This window comes from Elephas maximus, chromosome 3, assembly GCF_024166365.1.
Source record: "Elephas maximus indicus isolate mEleMax1 chromosome 3, mEleMax1 primary haplotype, whole genome shotgun sequence".
Classification (NCBI taxonomy): domain Eukaryota; kingdom Metazoa; phylum Chordata; class Mammalia; order Proboscidea; family Elephantidae; genus Elephas; species Elephas maximus.
The window spans coordinates 54,527,531-54,549,735 of record NC_064821.1 but is presented as its reverse complement, the minus strand read 5'-3'; the positions used below and the strand labels follow the sequence as shown (position 1 = coordinate 54,549,735).

The 22,205-nt window shown below is 47.3% G+C and overlaps 1 protein-coding gene across 3 annotated transcripts in view; it reads right to left on the bottom strand.

Moving 5' to 3' along the window:
- The window catches only part of KAZN (kazrin, periplakin interacting protein), a 580,804-nt gene that overhangs the window by 125,859 nt on the left and 432,740 nt on the right, over positions 1–22,205 (bottom strand). For all 3 annotated transcript variants that reach the window (XM_049877978.1, XM_049877977.1, XM_049877976.1), the window contains exon 2: positions 20,630–20,821. In XM_049877978.1, coding sequence (XP_049733935.1) covers positions 20,630–20,821 — 192 coding nt within the window. The remainder of the gene's footprint in view (positions 1–20,629; positions 20,822–22,205) is intronic.

Below are 22,205 nucleotides of genomic sequence, written 5' to 3'. Positions count from 1 at the left end.
GAAATCAAAGGACGTATTGCACCGGGCAAATCTGCCTCAAAAGACCTCTTTAATGTGTTGAGAAGCAAAAATGTCATTCTCAGGACTAAGGTGCACCTGACCCAAGCCATGGTATTTTCAACTGCCTCATATGCATGCAAAATCTGGCCAATGAGTAAGGAAGACTGAAGAAGAATTGACCCCTTTGAATTACAGTGTTGGCGAAGAATACTGCATATACCACGGACTGCCAGAAGAATGAACAAATCTGTTTTGGAAGAAGTACAGCCAGAATGCTCCTTCCAGAATGCTCCTTAGAAACAACGATGGTGAAACTTTGTCTCACGTACTTTGGACACTTTATCAGGAGGGGCCAGTTCCTGGAGAAGGACATCATAATTGGTAAAGTGGAGGGTCAATGAAAAAGAAGACCGTCGATGAAATGGATTGACACAGTGGTTGCAACAAAGGGCTCAAACATAGCAATGATGGTGAGGATGGCTCAGGACTGGGCAGTGTTTCGTTCTGTTGTACACAGGGTTGCTATGAGACAGAACTGACTTCATGGCACTTAACAACAATAACAGCAACAAAGAGGACAGTGGCCTGTTGTGCCCCTGTAAATCATGATGCTGAACAGGCACTCCAGGAGTGTGCAGATGAACCCAGAGTGGAGCGAAGATGTGCTTCTGGGCAAGGGCAGTGGGGTGTGCGGATGCAGACACTCCTCTTCCGCTCCAAGGGGGCCAGCAGCCCCAAGGCTCCTCACAGTCACCATAAGCAGCCAACTTCCATACCTTGGCTGATGCCACGCCCTACCTGGAATGCCTGCCTGTCACCTGTCTGTCTACTCAGAGCCCATCTGTTGATCAAGGGCTAGCTATCCGTCCTGTTTGTCTGGGACAGTCCCAGTTCATGTCTATTGCCCAGTTCAATTTCAATAGAGCCCTCTTTCTCTCACAAAATTACGTGTATGGACAACAAATTATATGGTCACTCTAACTTTAGCAAAAGAATAATAACTTTAGCAAAAGAGTAACAATAAAGTAATAGCAGCTGATATTTAACAAATAGGTACTTTCTGTTCTAATCTCTTTCTACGAATCACCTCATTTCATCCTCACAACCATGGGGTAGGTGCTACTATAATCTCCGTGGCACAGAGAGGCTGAGCAGCTTAAACTCCAAGTTCCAGTGGAGGCTCAGAAAATACCCTAGGGTCAGTTGACTGCAGTGTCCGACCTAGCTGGGACTTGCCTCAGATTTGTCCTCTCTTCTGGAAGACTGCCTGGGAGAGGAGGGGAAGAAAGAGACCAGGTTGGGAGCCCAAGAGCTGGTCTCTGAATCCTGACTATACCACTCGCTGGCCCTGTGTCCTTGGACAAGTCATGTGGCCTCTTTGAGCTTCCACTCTTCACATGTAAAAAAGGAAGATAAAAATGATTCTGAAGGATGGTGGGGAGGGTCATGTAAGCTGTTGTTTACTTCCCTAGGTGATAATGCATTGACCGTGCTCAGTAAAGGATGGTTCCCTTCCATGTTTCATGTCATCCCTGAGAACTTGGGCTACACAGAGTCATAGAGAACTAACTCCTTTGCTTCTCTGTGTAAGTATCTCCCAACTGCTGGGCTCTAATAGGGAAATCTTCGGTGACCCTGCTCCTGGCACCCTTGTAGAGAGAGACATGGCAGAGACAATGCCACCCTTTTTGAGCCATTGCACTCTCTCTGCAGCTCCTACCTCCAAATTATTCACCATCTTTTCCACTTACTACTAAGAAACCCTGAACAGCAACAGAGGCCACGTGTCTGGGCATGCTCCTCTGTCTGGGCAAGCCCTCATACTTTTGGGGGAGCAATGCCACTCTCATGCACCCAGTCCCCAAGGCCAGCAGAGCCTCCAGCTGTGTAAACTCCACCACGCTCAGCGGCCATCAGCCACCAACGAGAAACTGCCCTGTACGTCTGCTGGCAGCCTGGGAGGATTTGAACTTCCAGAGTACAGAAAGAAGAAACCCTATCAGATGAAGAGAAATCCAACAGAAGAGGAAGGCTGCCATAAGGAGATTGACTGATGGGTATGGAAGTTCCCAAAAAGCTGAAAGGGGACTGTTTACCAACTTCTCATCTGAATAGGAGACACAACAGTTCCACCTATATGATCATACCCTCCTCCGTCCTATTAATCAAGCTGCCAGATGCTTTTGATGACCCAGACATTCAGCAATCACCAACCAGCTGATTCTTTCTGCTCTCCATCTGGACCCAGGGGCTCTAACGGCCCCCTAACGAGTCTTCAAACCATGCAGCCACAGCTGGACATGGGAAGATGCAAGGAAGTCCAGTAGAGAGACTCTGTCTGGAACAAAATCTGCCTCAAGGCGCTGACATGGACCTCACAACAGGTTTGAGGCTTAAACTGATGCTGGTTAACACAGCTCTGCTCAGGTGAGCAGGCAAGAGGATTCTGGTGCTGGCAGGGAAACACCAGCCTGTTCCGTTAACCAAAAAAAAAAAAAAAAAACAAAAAACAAACCCATTGCCATTGGGTCGAACCTGACTCATATCGACCCCGCAAGACAGAGTAGAATTGCCCCATAGAGTTTCCAAGGAGCGCCTGGTGGATTCGAACTGCCGACCTTTATGGTTAGCAGCTGTAGCTCTTAACCATTACATCACTAGGGTTTCCTTTAGCAGTACTATTCCAATGTGGGCTTTTAGCCTCCAAGTCATTCTCTAAGCCACATTGCAGGGGTTCCAGACAGAAACTGCCCCTGCTTTGCAGGGCTGCCTGGAGCCAGCTCATTCACCTCTGTCCTGGGCGCCACCCAGCCCTCTCGTGCATGGAGGAAGTGGGTTTCCCCGAGTCTGTAGTCACCTGAATGGTTAGGAAGAAAAGGTGCACCTTTCCTTTCATACCACCAATGCCAAAGCCCAGCCGCACCTCTACAGGCACAAATTCCCTGAATGGTTCAAAGGCAGCAGAGCACGGTGCACTCAGTGCCCCTTCCACTGGCCACCTGGCAGCTGCACAGATGGGGGACAGAGGTCAGCATCCAGGACAGTGCCAACAGGTCACAGAACAAGAAAAGTTGGGGCTGAGGGATGCCACCCAGGCATTTGGGCCTTCCTGTATCTGGGACAGAGCCATGGTCACATGCCTGCTTTACTGTTCGCCCATTTCCTGGGCACCTGCTCAGCGCCAGCTCTGTGGGCCTGGCAGGGTTCTTGGCTCCACTTGGTCCCTCTTCCCCCAACTCTGCTTCTTGCTTAGCAGCAGGGGCGGGAGAAGCCATTGGCTGAACAACTCAACACAAGACAAAAACACTTCAGACCCTGATCTCCAGGTGCTCCCAGTCCTAAAAGTGCTGAAACAGTCAACGGCCATCTCCCTAAGAAGGTGACAGCTCTAAAGGCTCAATGTTGTTTTTGATCCCCTGCTTTCAATTTCGTTGTTGTTCGCTGCCATCGAGTCGATTCTGTCTCGTGGTGACTCCGTGTGTGCAGAGTAAAACTGCCCCATAGGGTGCACAAGGCTGTGGCCTTTCAGAAGCAGATCACCAGGCTTGTCTTCTGAGTTGGGTTCGAACCGCCAACCTTTCAGCTAGTAGTCGAGCTCTTAACCATTTGTGTCACCCAGGGCTCCTTTCGTTCAATCTCAGGGCCTACTTTTTGAGCACCTGCCATGTGTTTAGCCCAGGGCTGGGCACTGGGTGGGAAAGAGAAGGGTTATTAGCACCAGGATGGCTGAAACTCATCTAGCTGGTCCTCATCTCCAGGGCAGCAAAGAAACAAAACCCACCAAGAGAAGCATGGCCCAGCCCCCTGGAGCTTGCCAGGGTTGGGGCTCACATGGGCCTCCTGCACCATCCAGCTCACACCACGTCCTCCCTGCCTCCCCCGCACCCCCCACTTCTTTTGCCAGAGCCAAAGAGTTCTTGTTAAAAACTTTTCTTTTTGGGGGCTTGAATCAGAATGATTCTTCTAGATCTTCACAGTCCAGGGCTCGTGGGTAAACAGCTTCTCCAGAGTCCAGGGGCTGCAAAGGTCAGTGACTAAGAGCTGCTGGACCAGGCCCTCAGCTACAAGTCTGGAGGCTCCCCTTGGAAGGAGTGAGGTTGGCAGGTGTCCACAGCAGGCAGAGGCCAGCTGCTCTGATCCTGCGATACCCTGTTCTTTCACGGCTTCTGTGGTCCTTGGCCACGTTAAGCTGCCATCTGACTTTCTTGGAGGCTGGGTTCATCCCCCACATAGGACTTTTCCCCCTGCATTCTGAGTATGCACCCCCATCTGCTGTGGGAACAGGTGGTGCCTTACGATGAGGCTCGTGAGAACACTCCATCCAACCCTCCCATTCCCCAGGAGGCCTGAAGAGGTTGGGGCAACACTGAGGTGAGAGCTGTGGACTCCTGACTCGGCCACCATTCACTCCCTTGAGCCCCATGGCCCTGCAATCACAGGCCCAGCCCACCCCTGAGATCCAGATCACAAATGATTCATCGTGTACGAAACTGTGAACCACTTAAACAAACAGGCGATTTCAGAATCGACTCGATGGCACCCAACAACAACACATAGCCCACTGCCTGGCATGTATAAGCACTTGAGATTGTATACATATGTAAAACTGTATGCGTCTTCCCTGGGTGGTACAAGCTTGCCCAGAGGTACCTTGGAAGAAAGGCCTGGTGATGGACTTCTGAAAACTCGACCACTGAAAACCCTATAGAACTGTTTTACTGTGACACACACGGGGACACCATGAGTTGGAATCAACTCAACAGCAAACAACAACAACAGTATAGGTATATACGTATGTAGAGGTAGCCCCTGCTTTTAGAAAGTTTCCTTTACACTCTTCGCTTTTATGAAAGATCTACATTAGTACCTGTTTTCGCTAACTGAAAGAAATCCAAAGAGGATTTTCTCTTTTATGTAGAAAGGTGAAAAACAGAAATACCATCCAAACCCACCCACTGCCATCGAGTCGATTCCGACTCATAGCGACCCTATAGGACAGAATAGAACTCCCCCACAGAGTTTCCAAAGAGCGCCTGACGGATTTGAACTGCTGATCTCTTAATAGCATCAGCCAGCATTTGTCTTGCAGCGAGCTGTTAAAGAGGCAGTGCACACCCCGACCAGCGAAAGTGGACTTGCCATGCTCCCTCCCCGGAAACTACACTCAGTGTCTCAGTATCAAGCCGCCATGGCCTTGAACTCTGCCCGTGAGCATCTGTGCTTTATCTCCATTTATTCTGTGCATCCATTAGCAAGATGTGTCCTCAGGTATCAGAAAAGCCTCAGAGCGCTCATAAGGGTCTTATGTACTATTTGGAATGATTTGGTAGGTTACGTTTTGGGTTTGGGAGTGCTCAAAAAAAAAAAAATTTCCCAAATAAATTAATGGTAATTGCTTCTTCGCCTTATGCCATTTTGGCTTACGAAAGGTTTCAGAGGCTCACTCTACTTGTGGATAGCGGGGGAAATGTATGTATTTTAAATTTTATTTTCACATTGAGCCAGCTGATTTCAACCTCGGTCTTTTCCCTACCGTAGTACCTGGGCCCAAGCTGAATTAGAAAGCTCCTTTCTAAATTGGTCAGTTTTTAGCTTGGTGCCAAAAAATGCCTTTCCTTCTTTTGTCTATTCATGTCAGGCTCTGGGCACGAAGGCCTGTCTGGCTTGTCCAGTCATTAGTAGCTTCTGAACCAGCCGCTGGCCAGCCCATGTGGTCGGAGCTATTTAAAGGGCTGGCTTGACACCGAGGCCACTGCACAGCTAGCTTCTGACCTCATTGGTCCCTGCCTGTTCCTGCAGAGTGAGCGCAGGAGCCCCAGGGGCTTTGGCCCTTCAGCAGCACAGAGCCTCTGAGAGCTTGGTGGTCCTTTCCCCACCCTAGGAGCTGGCTGGCAAGGCTGACCTGACCCAGGGACTGGGCCCTTCTGTGACCAGGGGAAAGAAAAGGCCGGTTCATAAGTAGAACTGAAAGCTGCCTGAGTGATGCAGACTATGGGCTACCAGAATGCTCCCACCTCAACACCCCATCTTCTGGGCTCCTGATCCACCTTACTCTATTGTTTTAAACAGCTTTACTGAGGTATAACTGGCATATAATAAACTTCACCTTATCTTTTTAGATAGCTTTAAAAAAAAATACTGAGGTATAATCGGCATACAATAAACTGCAGAGATTTAACATGTATTGTTTGCTATGTTCTGACAGAGGTACACAGCCGCAAAACCATCAAGGTAGTGAACATATCCATCACTCCCAAAAGTTTCCTCGTACCCTCTGTAAGCTCTCTCTCCTCCAAGGCAACCACTGATCTCTCGGTCCCTATAGATCAGTTTTAGTTTGTATTTTCTGGGGTTTCATATTAATGGAATCATACAACATGGGCATTTTTTCCCCCTGGCTTCTGTCGCTCAGGATCATTATTTTGACAGCCATCCATGTTGTTACACATATCAGTCATTTGTTGCTTTATTGCTGAGTCTTACTCCATCGTAGCACATACCAAGTTTGTTTATTCAGTCATCTGCTGATGGGCATTTGGGTTGCTTCCAGCTTTTGGCTATTACAAAAAAATGAACATTTGTGTACTGGTCCTTGTATGGACATCTATTTCTTATCTTGTGAGTAAACACCTTGGAGTGGAATGTCTGAGTCATACTTGACTCCATTTAAAAATTTCTTTTTCCCCATAGTACTTACAATCTCCTAACATATACTTTTTACTATGTTAATTGTTTTATTGTCTGTCTTCTTCCCACTCCCCACACCACCCAGTGGCAGACGGTATTTTCCAAAGACAGACTTAGCAACACTGTCTATATCACATCCTTTTTACAGTGCAAAGTCTAGTCTCTCTCCCCTTGAATCTGGGCTGGCCTTGTGACTGGCCTGTAATCAATAGGATGTGGTGGAAGTGACACTATGTGACTTCATAGGCTAGGTCATAAAAAGCCTTGCAGCTTGCACCTTGGTTTCTTGGAACCCTCTCTGTGGGAGCCCTTGGGTGGTAGAATGTGCTGGAAGGACCACACACAGATACTCATGTTGTTGGCCCCAGATTAACCCAGCCATCCCACCATGGCACCAGGCATGTTGAGTGAGTGAAGCCTTTTTGAACCCTCCAGACCATATGCCAGCAGAATTCTACTGAAGGACATCTTCCGACACCATGTGGAAGAGAAGAACTGCCCAGCTGAGCCCTGTCAAATTTCTGACACACAAAATCATGAGATGTAAGAAAATGGGTGGCTGTTCTATGTCACTAGGTTTTGGGGTAGTTTATTTCTCAGCAACGTAACTGGCATACCCTCATAGAATGTAAGGTCCATGAGAAATGGATCTTCGTCTATTTTGTTCACGGATATACCCCAAGTGCCTAGAACAATGTCTGGCAAATTGTAGGACCACAACAAGTATTTGTTGTATGAATAAATGAGTGGGGTTCTAGGTAAGATTTTAACACTAAAAAGATTTCTATGGCTTCTACTGATCAAAAGCTAACATCAGTGAATGAAGAAAACCGAAGACACAAGAGAAATATTAGTCCAAAGGACTAAAGGACCACAGCATCTACCAGCCTGAGCCTGGAGGAACTAGATGGTGTCCGGCTACCACACCAACCGTGTCCAGCTACCACACCAACCGCTCTGACAGGGACCACAATAGAGGGTCTCGGACAGAAGGGGAGAAAAATGTAGAAGAAAATTCAAACTCAACAACAACAAAAAACTTACTGGTTTGACAGAGGCTGAAAGAACCCCCAAGACTATGCCCACCCCTTCCCCCCCCAAAAAAAACCGAACCCATTGCCATGGAGTCAATTCCAACACCGTTTTAACTAAGCACTGAGGTCACTCCTGAGGTTCACCCTTCAGCCAAAGATTAGACAGGCCTATAAAACAAACAATGACAGGCTTGAGGAACATACTTCTCAGTTCAATCATTTATATGAGACCAAAAGGGTAACACCTGCCCAAAAGCAATGACAAGAAGGCAGGAAGGGACTACCAATGTCACAAAACAACTTGTGCATAAATTGTTGAATGAGAGACTGATTTGATCTGTAAAGTTTCACCTAAAGAGTTCTCACACGCGCACACACACACACACACACACACAATACAAAAACTAACACTGGTGCAGTGGGAGGTACCTGTGTTGGGCAAGCGACTTCAAACCCAGGTGCCGTAACTTACATGCTCCCTCTTGGAGCCTTAGTTTCCCCAACTATAAAGTCAGGCTAACTCCACCTGAGACATAGGGTGGTTGTGAGAATAACATGAAGATCACCTGCGTGGGGTGCTCAGCATAGGGTTGGCTCCCGGAAGGTGCTCAATAAGGTTTGCTAAATTTGAGCAAAACTGTACCATCCTGGCTCTTATTCAAGGCCCACAAAGCCCTGCCTCCTCTCCCTTTCTCTGACCAGTCAGCAGGGAATGGAGTTCATTCCACTTCTCCCCACTCCCCGACCCCAGGTCCCTGTCTGAGGTCAGAAGACCATCCCCTGGGGAGCTAGCCAGGACTGGGGGAATCAGGGTCAGATTGGAACCTGTGTCCAAGCCACCTTGGACCACTGTTCAACCCAGCTGAGCCTGGTGGCCCCAGAGCAAGAATAACCCATAACACCTCCAAGGCCAACTCTGAGAATGACACCACACCCCTGGCTCACAGCAAAGCTCTTCTCACAGGACAGAGAGGACACGTCTTTCATTTTCCACGTCCTGATCCCGTCACAGCAAGGCGGGCACGTAGGACTTGCTCAGTGCTGGAGGCCACAGCTCTGAACTGCATTTAATGGGGTCTTGGGCAATGACTTTTGAAGGGCAGTCCAAGAGCCTGGCTTTTCTCACTGAGCTCTGTTTCTTTCCGCTGGATCAATTTCTGGCCCTTTCCCGGGAAGGGAGTGGGAATTAGTTAAGAGCAGAGGCTCTAAGTCGGCAACCCTTGCTCACACCTCAACTACTGCCTCCGCTGCAGCTGAGACCACAGGGGTTTGCTGGGGCTAAGCGTGTTCGCTAACCTAAAGGGGAAAAGAGTGCAGAGTGGGAGAGGTCAAGGAAGGAAAGCTCCTGGCTCATGGGTACTGAGAGACCAGCCTTGAAGCCCTTATTCCCTGGGACTAAGAATGAGTCCACAAACCCTTGTGCCACAAGGGGTTTCTGAATGACACCTAAGGTCACTGTGCTTCCAAATTAACATCTACCTCCTCTTTCTCCCTCTTTTCTATTTTCTCTTCCTTCCTCTTTACCACGATGACTATCTCTAAGGTGCACAGAATCAAAGAAGTATCTGTTAAATATCTGCTAAGAACAGAGGTTGGGAAACCAGACTTACCAGGGATCAAGCCTGGACTCTGAAACCTACTAGCTAGGACACCTTAGAAGAATTCCTTAACCTCCCTTATCCCCAATGTATAGATGGGAAAACTGAGGCTAATAAACACTACCCATTTGACAAGGGAGGATCAATGAGCTCATACAGGCACCCAGGAGAGTGTCTGGCACATTCCAAGTACTAAATAAATGTTGGCTGTAATCTGCTATGTGTTCACCACACCTCAGTCATCCCAACTACAAACAAACAAGCAAACAGACAAAACTATATATATATATATATTTCTTTTTTTTCCCCCTCCCAATAGCTGAGCTCTGATGAATGTTTCTGAAACAAGTGTCTGATAAGTATGTGGTGACTCATAGAGGGTGTCTGTGTACTTTCAATTAAATCTGACTTTCAGTTTTCTCAGCGTAAATGGAAGATTTCCGTAATTAGATCATTAGCACAAAGTAGAATCCACTGAGAATTTTACGCAAAGTGTTCATGCAGACGCTGAAAGGCCACTTGTTAGAGAAGCTACACAGAAGGTTCTGGCTGGGCGGTGGGGAGGGTGGCAGAGAGGAATGTGAGGTGGGGAGTAGGGGGGATTGGAGTGACTGGCCCTCCATCTCATAGAGTCAAGGACTCAGTGCTGAAAACCCCAGACAAGGACATCAGTCACTTAGGTACAAAAATCTATCACGTAAGAAGCAAAGGAGTCAAAAGGCCAAAGTCTGCTGCAATTTGTTGATTGTCAGTCACCAGAACCCCAGCCTCCAGTGTATCTTCAGGAAATCCATGCCCTTGTGGAGTCCCCTGCTATGCCTTGGCCATGTGACTTGCTTTGGCCAATGGGACATCAGCAAACATGATGCAAGAGGCGGCTTGAAAAGCATTTGTGCAGCATTTACAATACCAACAATGGGGGAAACAGCAACTTTTCTGTAGATCTTAAACTACTCAATAATAAAAAGTCATTATTAAGAAAAAAAAAAAAGACTTGTGCAATGCGACATGTGCCCTCTTTTGGAATTCAGCCGCTGTGTGAAGAAGCCTGGGCTAGCCTACTGGAGACACATGGCCCAGCCAACAGCCGCAGCAGAACTGCAGAGTCTGGGCACTTCTTTCATCTGACCATACCAGACCAAGTATGGAGTCTAAGAAGCCTTCATGTCCGGTCTGCTAATATTTAAAAGTGGTCAGTAGTATATTAGGAAGGAGCTTTGCCTATAAAGTTGAAACTCTCTGGAAGTTTCCACTGAGACAGTCTTCCTCATCAGGGTTGTGGGATAAAGGAACTGGTCCTGAGTGGGCCCCCTGCAGCAGCCCCAGTGGCCACCAGGCTAGATCTGGGTGCCTATGACACAGTGGTAGTTTCAGGTGTATAAGTCACTGAAGAGGGGCATACAAACTCAGCCTAGGGCAATAAACTACCCACAAAATGAGCAGAAAGAAAAAAAAAATGGAGTGTGGATGTGAGAAGGGAAACAGGAAGCATCAAATGGCTTTTCAAACCCATACAGTCTTATGGTGACAAGCACATACGTATTATGAAAGCAGGTGGGCAGAGCCATCCCAGCATCGATGACACAGTATTCTATTCAACAGAGACTTGGGCCACCTACTATGACATTGTCAGCAGGCCTGGTTACACTTGCAAAGGGAGCCAGGGCATGGTGGCACCCACTGGGAACTCTGCTGGGCCTATGACATTCTCCGCAGTCTAGAACTCTTGGAGGCAGAAATATCTGTGGCATTGACTCTTATCTACATGCCTGATTCGCCAACTAAAAGTTTTTATTCAACCAACTTGCACTGAGTCTGTCCTGGCTGAGAGAGGGTAAGAAAGGGAAACGCCCTACTTATCATATTGTCCCCCTCCTGCTCAAAATCCCCATGGCCCCTGAATTTCTGGGTGTGGCCCTTGAGGCTCACCATGATCATCTTCCGCTATTTCCCTTACCCCCTACTATAAAGCCCCCATATTGGGTGTCCCTCCCCACTCCATACACAGCTCGTTCTTCTAGCCTTTCCTCTATTTCCCCTGCAATAATACCCTCTCTGTCCCTGCTGGTATCATTGAAAGGCTCCAGGGCCACATTGCTTAGGTTCAAATCCTAGCTCTAACTACACACTGCTGTGTTATCTTGGCACATTTGCTTAACCTCTCGGTATCTGCTTCCTCTTCTATAAAGCGGGGATATAACAAACAGGGTTATTGTGAGGATTAAATGGTAAAGGTTCTACAGTGTGTGGGACGTGAAAAGTGCTCAAAGATTGCTAGCTGTCACCACTGCCACCACCAATATCATTCCAGGGTGTCTCTGCGGAAAACTATTTTTATAACAGTTTTCTAATCAAAATGGTTTTATAACACTACGATGTTATTTGCCTTTTACTGTGTCAATATTTGCACTGTGGTGCAAAACTAATGGCGGGTAAAAAGCTGGTACCTGAATACAAATCAAAGCAGTGACATTATACTGTATTAGTTGTCTTTATATCCTTTACCATCATGCACTCACAGTTTAAAAAAAAAAAAAAAAAAAAGTCAATTTTACTTAAGAATGTCCTTAAGGAAGCAGTAAGAATGATTAACTTCATTAACTCTTGATGTCTTAGTACATGTCGTTTAATAAAATGGAAAGTACACTTAAAGCTCTCTTGCTACATACCAAAGTACAATGGTTGTGTCACGGCAAAATATTATTGTGTGTGAGTTGCAAGCTAAACTAGCCACTTTTCTCATAGAACGCCATTTGTATCTGAAAGAATGACTGACAAACTACTGTATATGGCAGACACCTTCCTGAGAATGAACTAAGTGAGCTGGCTACTTCTAGGACAACAATTGACAGTATTTGTCACCAGTGATAAAATTTGAGCTTTCAAGAGAAAATCAGAATTTTGGCAAACTTAGATCTGCCACTGCCATTCTGACAGCTTCTTAATACTTGAAGACTTTTCTTATGAAACTGGCAGTGATGTTAACAAATGTGTTCTGTTTTCTATCATATTGGACAATGAAATATGTTAACATTTCGTTATGGTCTGAATGGTGTCCCCCAAAGATGTGTATCATAAATCCTCACCTCCATGTCTGTGGTTATAATTCCATTTGGGAATGGGCTGTCTTTGTTATGTTAATGAGACAGGATTAGCATAGGCTATGTCTTAAGTCAATCTCTTTTGAGATATAAAAGAGATTAAATAAGCAAGAAAAAGGAGCAGACATGGAGGAACAGATACCAAGCCACATGAAGACTGTCCAGGAGCAGAAGCTCAAAAGAAACAAGTACCTTCCTCCAGAACTGACTGAGAAAGAAGACCTTCCTCTAGAGCCAGTACCCGGAATTCAGACTTCTAACCTCCTAGACTGTGAGAGAATAAATTCTTTTTTGTTAAAGCCATCCACTTGTGGTATTTCTGTTATAGCAGCACTAGATAACTAAAACACATCTGGAAGGTTTGTATCACTCAGTGAGGCAATATTTTCTAAGCAGTCAATCTGTGATGTGAAAAAAACACGTGTGGGTAAAAGAGCCAGTCTAAGTATAAATAAGGCCAATGGATTTTAATGTAACCAAGTAAAAAAACTTCATGTGGAGAAGGTGTTAGATTCCACACTGCAACTAATCTTTAAGAAACTACCATCTGTTGAGTTTTGGTATAGTCTCAAAGAAGAATATCCACAATTATTTAATAAGGAAATTATTACACTCTTCTCTTTTCCAACTATATATCTGTGTGATGCCAGATTTTTCACCAAAACAATAAATCACAATACAGAGATTGAAGGAGAAGATATGAGAATTCAGTTATCTTCTACGAAGCTAGACATTATAGAATTCTGTAAAATGGAAAACGAAACCACTCTTCTCACTCCAATTTTTTTGTTTGGAAAAGCATAATTATTTTTCATTCTAAAAATATTTCATTTATGGGGGAAGGCTCATTAAGAACCTACATTGTGCAGATGACACAACCTTGCTTGCTGAAAGTGAAGAGGACTTGAAGCATTTACTGATGAAGATCAAAGACCACAGCCATTAGTGTGGATTACACGTCAACATAAAGAAAACAAAAATCCTCACAACTGGACTAATAAGCAACATCGTGATAAATGGAGAAAACATTGAGGTTGTCAAGGGTTTCATTTTACTTGGATCCACAATTCAAAACCCATGGAAGCAGCAGCCAAGAAATCAAAAGACACATTGCATTGGGGAAATCGTCTGCAAAAGACCTCTCTAAAGTGTTGAAATGCAAAGGTGTCACCTTGAAGACTAAGGTGTGCCTGACCCAAGTCAAGGTGTTTTCAATAGCCTCCTATGCATGCAAAAGCTGGATGATGATTAAGGAAGACTGAAGAAGAATTGACACCTTTGAATTATGGTGTTGGCAAAGAATATTGAATACACCACGCAGTGCCAAAAGAACCAACAAATCCGTCTCGGAGGAAGTACAGCCAGAATGCTCCTAAGAAGCAAGGATGGGCAGACTACATCCCACATACTTTGAACAAGCTATCAGGTGGGATCAGTCCTGGAGAAGGACATCACGCTTCGTAAAGTGGAGGGTCAGTGAAAAGATGAAGACTCTCAACCAGATGGATTGACATAGTGGCTGCAACAATGGGCTCAGGCATGACAAAGATTGTGAGGATGGCACAGGACCAGGGGGTGTTTCGTTCTGTTGTGCACACTATAAGTCAAAACTGACTCAATGGCACCTAACAACAGCAACATGTAGTAAGGAGCCCCTGGGTGGTGCAAATGGTTACATGTTTGACTTAATTATCTAGTGCTGCTATATATAGTACGAATCTGCCAGGCGCTCCTTGGAAACTCTGTGGGGCAGTTCTACTCTGTCCTATACGGTCGCTATAAGTCGGAATCAATTCGATGGCACTGGGGAGGGGCTATAGCAGAAATACCACAGGTGGGTAGCTTTAACAAACAGAAATAGATCTTCTCGCAGTTTGGGAGGCTGTAAGTCCAAATTTAGGGCACCAGCTCCAGGGGAAGGCTATCTCTCTCTGTCAGCTCTGGGGGAAGGTCCTTGTTATCAATCTTCCCCTGCTCTAGGAACTTCTCAGCACAGGGATCCTGGGTCCAAAGGACACACTCCACTCCTGGCTCTTCTCGTTTGGTGGTAATGAGGTCCCTAAGTCAATGCTCACTTCTCTCTTTTATACCTCAAAAGAGATTGACTCAAGATACAATCTAGTCCTGTAGCTTGAATTCCGCCTCATTAACATAACTGCCTCTAACCCTGCCTCATTAACATCATAGAGGTTAGGATTTACAATACATAGGATAATCACATCAGATCACAAAACGATGGACAATCACACAATACTGGGAATCATGGCCTAGCCAAGTTGACTCACATTTTTGGAGGACACAATTCAATTCATAACAGTGCTTGACTACTAGCTGAAAGGTTGGTGGTTCAAACCCACCCAGGGGAGCCCCAGAAGACAGTCCTGGAGATCTGCTTCCAAAAGGTCACTGCCATTGAATACCCTGTGAAGCGGTTCTACTCTGCACTCATGGGGCCACCATGAGTCAGAATCAACTCAATGGCAATCAACAACAACAAACATGCAGTACATTTGGTATTAATATTTTGAAATAAATTATTGAAGATTTATATTTTTTTCCATTTTAATTTTTAAAATGGCAAATACTGATAAATCTAAAGCACGTAAATAAACATCCTTTGGGGTCTTCAATTCTTAACAGTATAACAGGGTCCTGAGACCAAAACGTTTGAGGAATTCTGTCCTAAGAAAAACAGGTTTACATACATGGATCTTTATTGTAGTGCTATATTATGGCGAAAAAGAAAAAAAAGTGGAAACAACTTAAATGCCTAATAATAGGGAAATGGCTAAATAAATTATGGTACCTCCATTTGGCAGAACATTATGTAGTCATTAAGAATTGTTTTCAAGGAGTATTTATGGTTGTGGGAAAATGCTCAATACGGTTAACATGCCGTTAAGTGATTAAAAAAAAGAAGCAAATTTTCATTACTGTTTTTGTAATGCCTTGATTCCAGGAGAAATCAACAAAATGGAGGGAGCCTGAGGAATTCAACAGCCACCCCAAAGTGGGTCCCACAGGCTATATAAGCTCACCACCACACGTGCAGGACTCGGGGTCAGTTTACCCATAAGATGACACCCATCTTTCTTAAACAATCATCTAGGGCTTCTGCCTTTAAACTCTAAGACAGGAGAACAAGATGCTAAACCAAACATTCCCACACTCGCCCCCAAAGAAACCAAACTCAAAAAAAACCCAAACCTGCTGCCGTCGAGTCGATTCCGACTCATAGCGACCCTATAGGACAGAGGAGAACTGCCCCATAGAGTTTCCAAGGAGCTCCCGGCGGATTCGAACTGCCGATCTCTATGGTTAGCAGCCGTAGCACTTAACCACTACGCCACCTCTTCTAAAGCCCTGTTCTCCCCAAACTCAACTCCTTTCATTGCTTTGATATTGGAACCTGGAGTTGATGTTTTGGATGTTTTCTGAGTTCCTAATACTCTCACAAGCTGGAAAATTCAGGTCTCATCCGACCCCAAACCAAAGACAGGAGGAGCAGGACCTGTCAGAGTGGAAGTCTTTGGGGGCTTTGCTTTTCCCACAATGGGGACACTGGTTGTTAACAAGTGTTGCCCAACATCTGGTGCCTTCGTTGCTTGAACGTTGATTCTCATTCTCCTCATTCTGGGCATAGAAATCCCTTTTCATGCCGGAGCCTCCTTCTGCCCCTTCTGTCTGCAGTTTAGTCACTGCATGCTGTGGCTGGTGAAGAAGCATCTTGTGAGTCTACAGTTTTCTAGCCAGGATGCTTGGGACTGCTGAAGGTGCCCACCTCATTACCTGTAGGAAATGCTGTTCCCTTGGATGGGCTCAGGGGGTGTCTCAAATCTAGGCTACCCTAATGGGATTCCGGCGACCAACATCTCCAAGCAGATCCAAGAAGGTCTGCCACACCCCCTCATTTGATAATCACTGCACTTGCTGGTACTAGGCACTGGGCCAAGCCCTTTACATCTCATTTAATCCTCATGACAACCCCATGAAGTACTACTACTATTAGCCCCATTATAAGAAAAAAAAAAAAGTCCCTGGGTGGTGCAAATGGCTTGTGCTCATCCTCTCACCTAAAGGCTGATGGTTCAAATCTGCCCAGCACTGCCACAGAAGAAAGGCCTGGCAGCCTGCTTCCATGAAGATTAAAACTAAAACCCATTGTCATCGAGTTGATTCTGACTCACAGCGACTCTATAGGACAGAGTAGAACTGCCCCATAGGCTGCCAAGGCTATAATCTTTATGGAAAGCAGACTGCCGCCTTTCTCCAGCAGAGCAGCTAGTGGGCTCGAACTGCCAACCTTTTGGTTAGCAGCCACGCACTTAACCTTTGCACCACCAGGGCTCCTCTCATAAAAACTACCGCCAAGATGACCGTATGGAGGAGTTCTACTCTGTAACACATGCGTTCTCCATGAGTTGGATGGCAACGGGCTTCCTTATTTGTTAGTTTTTTAAATAAGAAAAACAGGTACTGTTATTATTATCCTCAGCAAAAGAAATCCGGTTCAGAGAGGTTAAAAAATCTGCCCAAGGTCACAGAGATAGTAAGTGGTAGAGCTGCAATGCTAACCCAGATCTGACCAGAGTCTGCTGTCCCCATTACTGAGCTAGGAGAATGTCTTAGCTTCCTAGTGTTGCTATAACAGAAATACCACGGGTGGGTGGCTTTAAAGAACAGAAATTAATTTTCTTGTAGTTTAGGAGGAGTCCAAAACCACAGTGTGGCTCTAGGGGGAGATACTTATCTATTTCAGCTTCTAGTAGCTGGTAATCCTCAGTTCCTTGGCCATCTTCACGGGGCATCTGCCTTTCCCCATGTGTGACTGCCTGTCTTTGTGTCTATGCTACTCTTCATATCAATCAGGGGGGATTAGCAAAGACACACCCTGCACTGAAATGGACATGTTAACATAACGAAGAAAACCTAATTTCCAAAGAGGACTACAACCAAAAAACAGGTATAGGGGTTAGGAACTCCAACACATTTTTGGGGGTTGGGGGGCACAATTCAGTCCTTAACAGATGGCTTCCTGTCTCTCTCATCCAGCCAACTTCATCCCCAGTGACCACACCCAGAGAGAAGATGAGGTCAGCCGACACAGTGGAAAAAGCCCCCAACTCTGCTGCCAATCAGCTCTGCAAACTTGGCCAAGTCGCTTAATTTCCCTGAACCTCATCCTGGTGTCTTCATCTGTGAAAGGGGGCTAACACTTTCTAACAGGGCTGGGGAGAACAGTGCTGACACACAATAGGTGCTCGATGAAGCTTTCCTTTAATGAATACTGACAAAAGTCCTTATTGATGAGATTATTGTCCCCACAAAGAACTGGACATCAGGTAGATCTCTGGGTCCCTGGGCCAGCCAAAGACCTTTGGTGATGGATAATGAAATCTTATAGCACAGAGGGTTAGAAAGAAAAGCCTGGTACAGCTCTGTGCCTTGTGGGTTAAAGAGAAAAGGATGTATATCATGCTAACTGCCAAGCCTCCCTGAGCAAGAACTGTGCTTCCACCTTTACAGATATCAAAACCAAACCCGTGGGTATCAGAATAGAACCATGCGCCATAGGGTTTCCAGTGGCTGAAGTTTGGGAAGTAGGTTATCAGGTCTCTCTTCTGAGGCACCTCAGGATGGACTGGAAACTCCAACCTTTCAGTTATCAGCTAAGTGCACTGACTGACTGCACCACTCAGGGACTCCATGTAGACAACACCTCACTTAATTCTCACAACCTCCTGAGAAGCCACCATTGCTGCCTGTCACTCAGATCAGGAAACTGGGGTTTGGAGAGTTTAGGCTGTGTGCCCAAGGCCTTGGCGCTGGGAATGGGAGGGGGGGGTGTCAGTGAGCCTCTGTTTAGTCCCCTGCCCCGTCCTCTGGGCCTGGGAACAAGTGAGAGGACCAGAGGGGCAAATGTGATGAGAATTTGGCCAGTGATGTGGGAGGCAGGTTTCTCTGTGGAATGAACACTGGAAAAGGTGGTTGAGACAGCATTTGGTTGCTTCCTGAGGCAGTCCCAATGCTCCGCAGGATCATAAAGCTCAGAGAGCCCAAAGGACATGAGTAGGCACAGCCCAGGCTCAGCCAACAGTTCTTCATGGGGCTCCTCCCAAGGCCTGAGTCTCCAGCAAAGAGATCATCCATCCTGTGAAGTGGAGAGGCTGTTGTGAGGCCCCTGGGAAGCTGCAAGGAGATAGAGGCTCAGATCGATCTGCCTAGACTGCTAGATGGCTGTGTAGAGGAAAAACCATGCTTGCTTGGCAAGACAACTTCCCAACTGTGTAACGTCAGCTCGGCCACAGTGCACACCATCTGCCCAGTACAGCTTAAAGGGACTACTCAAAACACTGCCTCAGTTGGCCCCACCAGAAACAAAATCCCAATAGAAGAGGGTCAACCTGCTGTTGAGAGTAATATGCATTACTGAAAAGAACTCTTCTAAAGAGTGCTGTAGCGCTCTGGGCACAGGCTAATCCTCTGCAATAATTCCCCAGGATTCCTGGGGGAGGTTAGATGGGTACCGGACAGACTGCCTGATTAACCTGTGTGTGTGTGTGTGCGTGCGTGCGTGCGTGCGTGCGTGCGTGCGCGCGCATGCGCAAAACCCAGGTGGTGTATGGTTAAGTGCTACGGCTGCTAACCAAAAGGTTGGCAGTTCAAGTCCCACAGGCGCTCCTTGGAAACTCTATGGGGCAGTTCTGCTCTGCCCTATAAGGTCGCTATGAGTCGGAATCGACTCGACGGCAGTGGGTTTGGTTTTGGGGTGTGTGTATGTGTTCTGTTGCCCACATCACACCTCTGGTCAGAGAAACCTGCTATGACAGAGTCAATGAATTGTCCAGCAAACTCCACTCCTCCTTCCCTCCAGTTAAGAGTTGCAGCTGGGACACGATCGCCCAGCTGGAACTACATTTCCCAGCACCCTTGCAGTGAGGCCTGGCCACATGACCATGCTCTTGCCAAAGGAAATCTCTGGTCCTGGATTTCGGCTCTTTCCCTGGTCTCTCCTGGACCAAAGGGAACAGAGGCGAACACGAGCCAGAAATTCTCATCCAGGGACGATTACAGGAGAGAGAAACTCTTAGATTCTTTAAGCCACTCCGTTTTGGGGGTCTCTGTTACCACAGCCTGGTATCAACCTGAGTAATAAAACTACTTTGGGTTCAAAAATGAAGTTTTTCTAAACGTATTCATTGTTATAGTAAATGATAAGTGAAAAGCAAGTTGCAAAGTTTCATTGCCTATTTTTTTTTTCTTTCGGAGAGTCAAAGAAACTAAGGAGGCTCGGGTGAATCCACGCAAACCGTTTTCTCTCCAAATGCTTCATGCCTGAGTTCTCCGAGCCCTGTGGAGCTAGTTCACAGGTTAGACGACTTCCAATCTTTCTCAAACAACCTTGTGAGACTCCTCCCCCGGCCCTGCAGAGTATGGGCATAGCACCTCTAGGAGGGGTAGATGTGAGAGCTGCTGGTGTCCCACGCCACCTCCAAGGAAAACCGGCTGAACGTGTGGGCTCATGGCTTTCCTCACTTCCTAAAGCCATTTTTGGCTGCAGACAACACAAAAGCCACATGGCGGTTACAGGTCCAAGGTCCATCTCATCAAGAGACCACTTGGACACCTTACACCACATCCTCTTCCAAGCTCCCCCCGCCCCCCGTCCCACCACGTTGGGTCCAGGGCTGGACACTGCACTTATTAGAGGGAAGCTCTTCTGGACCAAGCAATGTGAGGCCCAAGCTCTTCATGGCACAGTCCACCATGGGGAAGCTGGGAATACAGTTGGGTCCTGCAGCAGAAAAACCTCCAGGATATCCACACTGACACTGAGGGGAGGCACCAGTGGACCCTGAGACGGCCGGGAATGGGAAGACCAGCTGCTGGGTCGGTGACCTGGTTCAGTGAAGATGCAAGGGCCCAACAGCCAGTCACGCCTTGGAGAGTGGGGACCCGATGGAGAACCCATGGTATCACACGGGAGGAAGGCAGGACATCCAAACCCAACTCCACAAGATGCAGAATTTCACCCAAAGAAGGGACAAAGGAGCCTTGGGGGGTGGGGGAGTCTCAGCGATGGGAGACCACTGTGTCCATGCCAGCCCCCTGCAGAGGGAAGACCCTGGTTTCTTGGTGCCCCATGACAAAGCCTGGCCTCAATCTCAGACAAGGGAAGGGAGAGAACCCACGTTAACGCATCACTCACCCTGCAAAGCTTCTTTGGCTCTGGCTAGCTCCTGCTCCTTCTGGGCCAGCTGGACCCTGAGCTCGGTGGCCGAGAGGACCTCAGAGGACTTGCCACCCTGTGACTCCTCCAGATCCTTCGTCAACATCTCCTTCATCTGCCGGAGAAGGTGTACTTCCTCCTGGAGCCGAGACACTTCTTCCCGCAGCAGCGCTGGAGGAAAAGGGCACTGGGTTAGAGGAGGGGTGCTGAGCCGTGCTAACTGTACCTGGGGGCCTTTTGAAGGCGCTTCAGCTTTGCGTGCAGGGCCTTTCCTACAGGTCTGTGGGGAAGGAAACCTCTGAAGCCGCTGCTTCTTTCCAAAGACGCCAGACCTGGGCCCTGGCTCCGACCACAGTCTGCAGAGCACACCTGGTGAGACCCCGCACCCTAAGCTCTCTAGGGCTCTTATCACTGCACTGAGAGCATCCACGCCCACGGCCGACAGTCTTCCTCCCCCTAAAAGGCTTGGGGAGGGACTGCAGAGCAGGAAGAGGCGTCGGAACTAAGAGTTGCCAGGAGTCAGCATTACAACCATGGGCCTGAAGCATGTCAAGTTAAGCTTTATTTAATCCTACAAAAACCATCTGAAGTGGGAACTGTCATAACCCTCATTTCACAGATTAGGAAACTGAGGCTCAGAGAGATTAAGTAACTCTTTGAGTTCATAGGTAGCAGAGCTGGAATTTGAACCCAGGCCTGGAGGACTCTGGAGCCTGAGCTCCCAAACTCACACTCAAGAAACTGCCCTTATCAGCAGCCCTAAAAAGGCACACTCAGCATATCTCACACAACACACAATCTTCAGGGGCCCACCACCACTCAAATACTGGGCTCTGGCATTCATACCTGACTGTCCTGCTGGCAAACAGGGTCTGATGAGGGGTAACAAGGTGACACCATGGCAGAGGTTTCCAGAGCAAGTAAAACCTAACCCTACTCACAGTGAGTCCCCAGGGATAAGGCCAAGGAGAACAAGGAGTCCCTTGGGCCCTGGGTGCCTTGGAGGGCTCCCCAGAAGGTGCGCCGACATCCCACAGGGAGAAGTGTGCCCACAGAGGTGTACCCTAGGCCATCTCAGTCTTGCAGGCCAATCGACACCCCCATGCTCAGTTTGTTCAGCTGAGCAACCACAAACAGAAGGTGCTAGACAGTGCTAGAAGCTTCTGGATGGTGCTAGAGGCAGGGTGAGTGGGTGGAGATAGGGTGACCCTAGATAATTAGGGACCTGGACAACTGGGACTGAGTGAAGCTGTATGTACCTCAGTGATGATAACTCTTAGGAGAGCCCATCAGCAGAGTAAACAAACCCACAGCGGAAGCTTACCTCACTTCAGAGTCTGATTAAAGACCATTCTGAAATATTCATTGACGCACACCCTGAGGGCCTGGCCCCTGCCTGCTCCTCTAAATTCACCTATCACAGTCTCTGCCCCATGGCCACATTCCAACCACACTGGCCCCTCTCAGCATCTCCAATGAGCCAAGCTCTGCCCTGCCCTGCAGTGTCCTCAGCCCAGAACACAGCTTCCCTGTTCTTCCTGTGGCCACCTCCTCA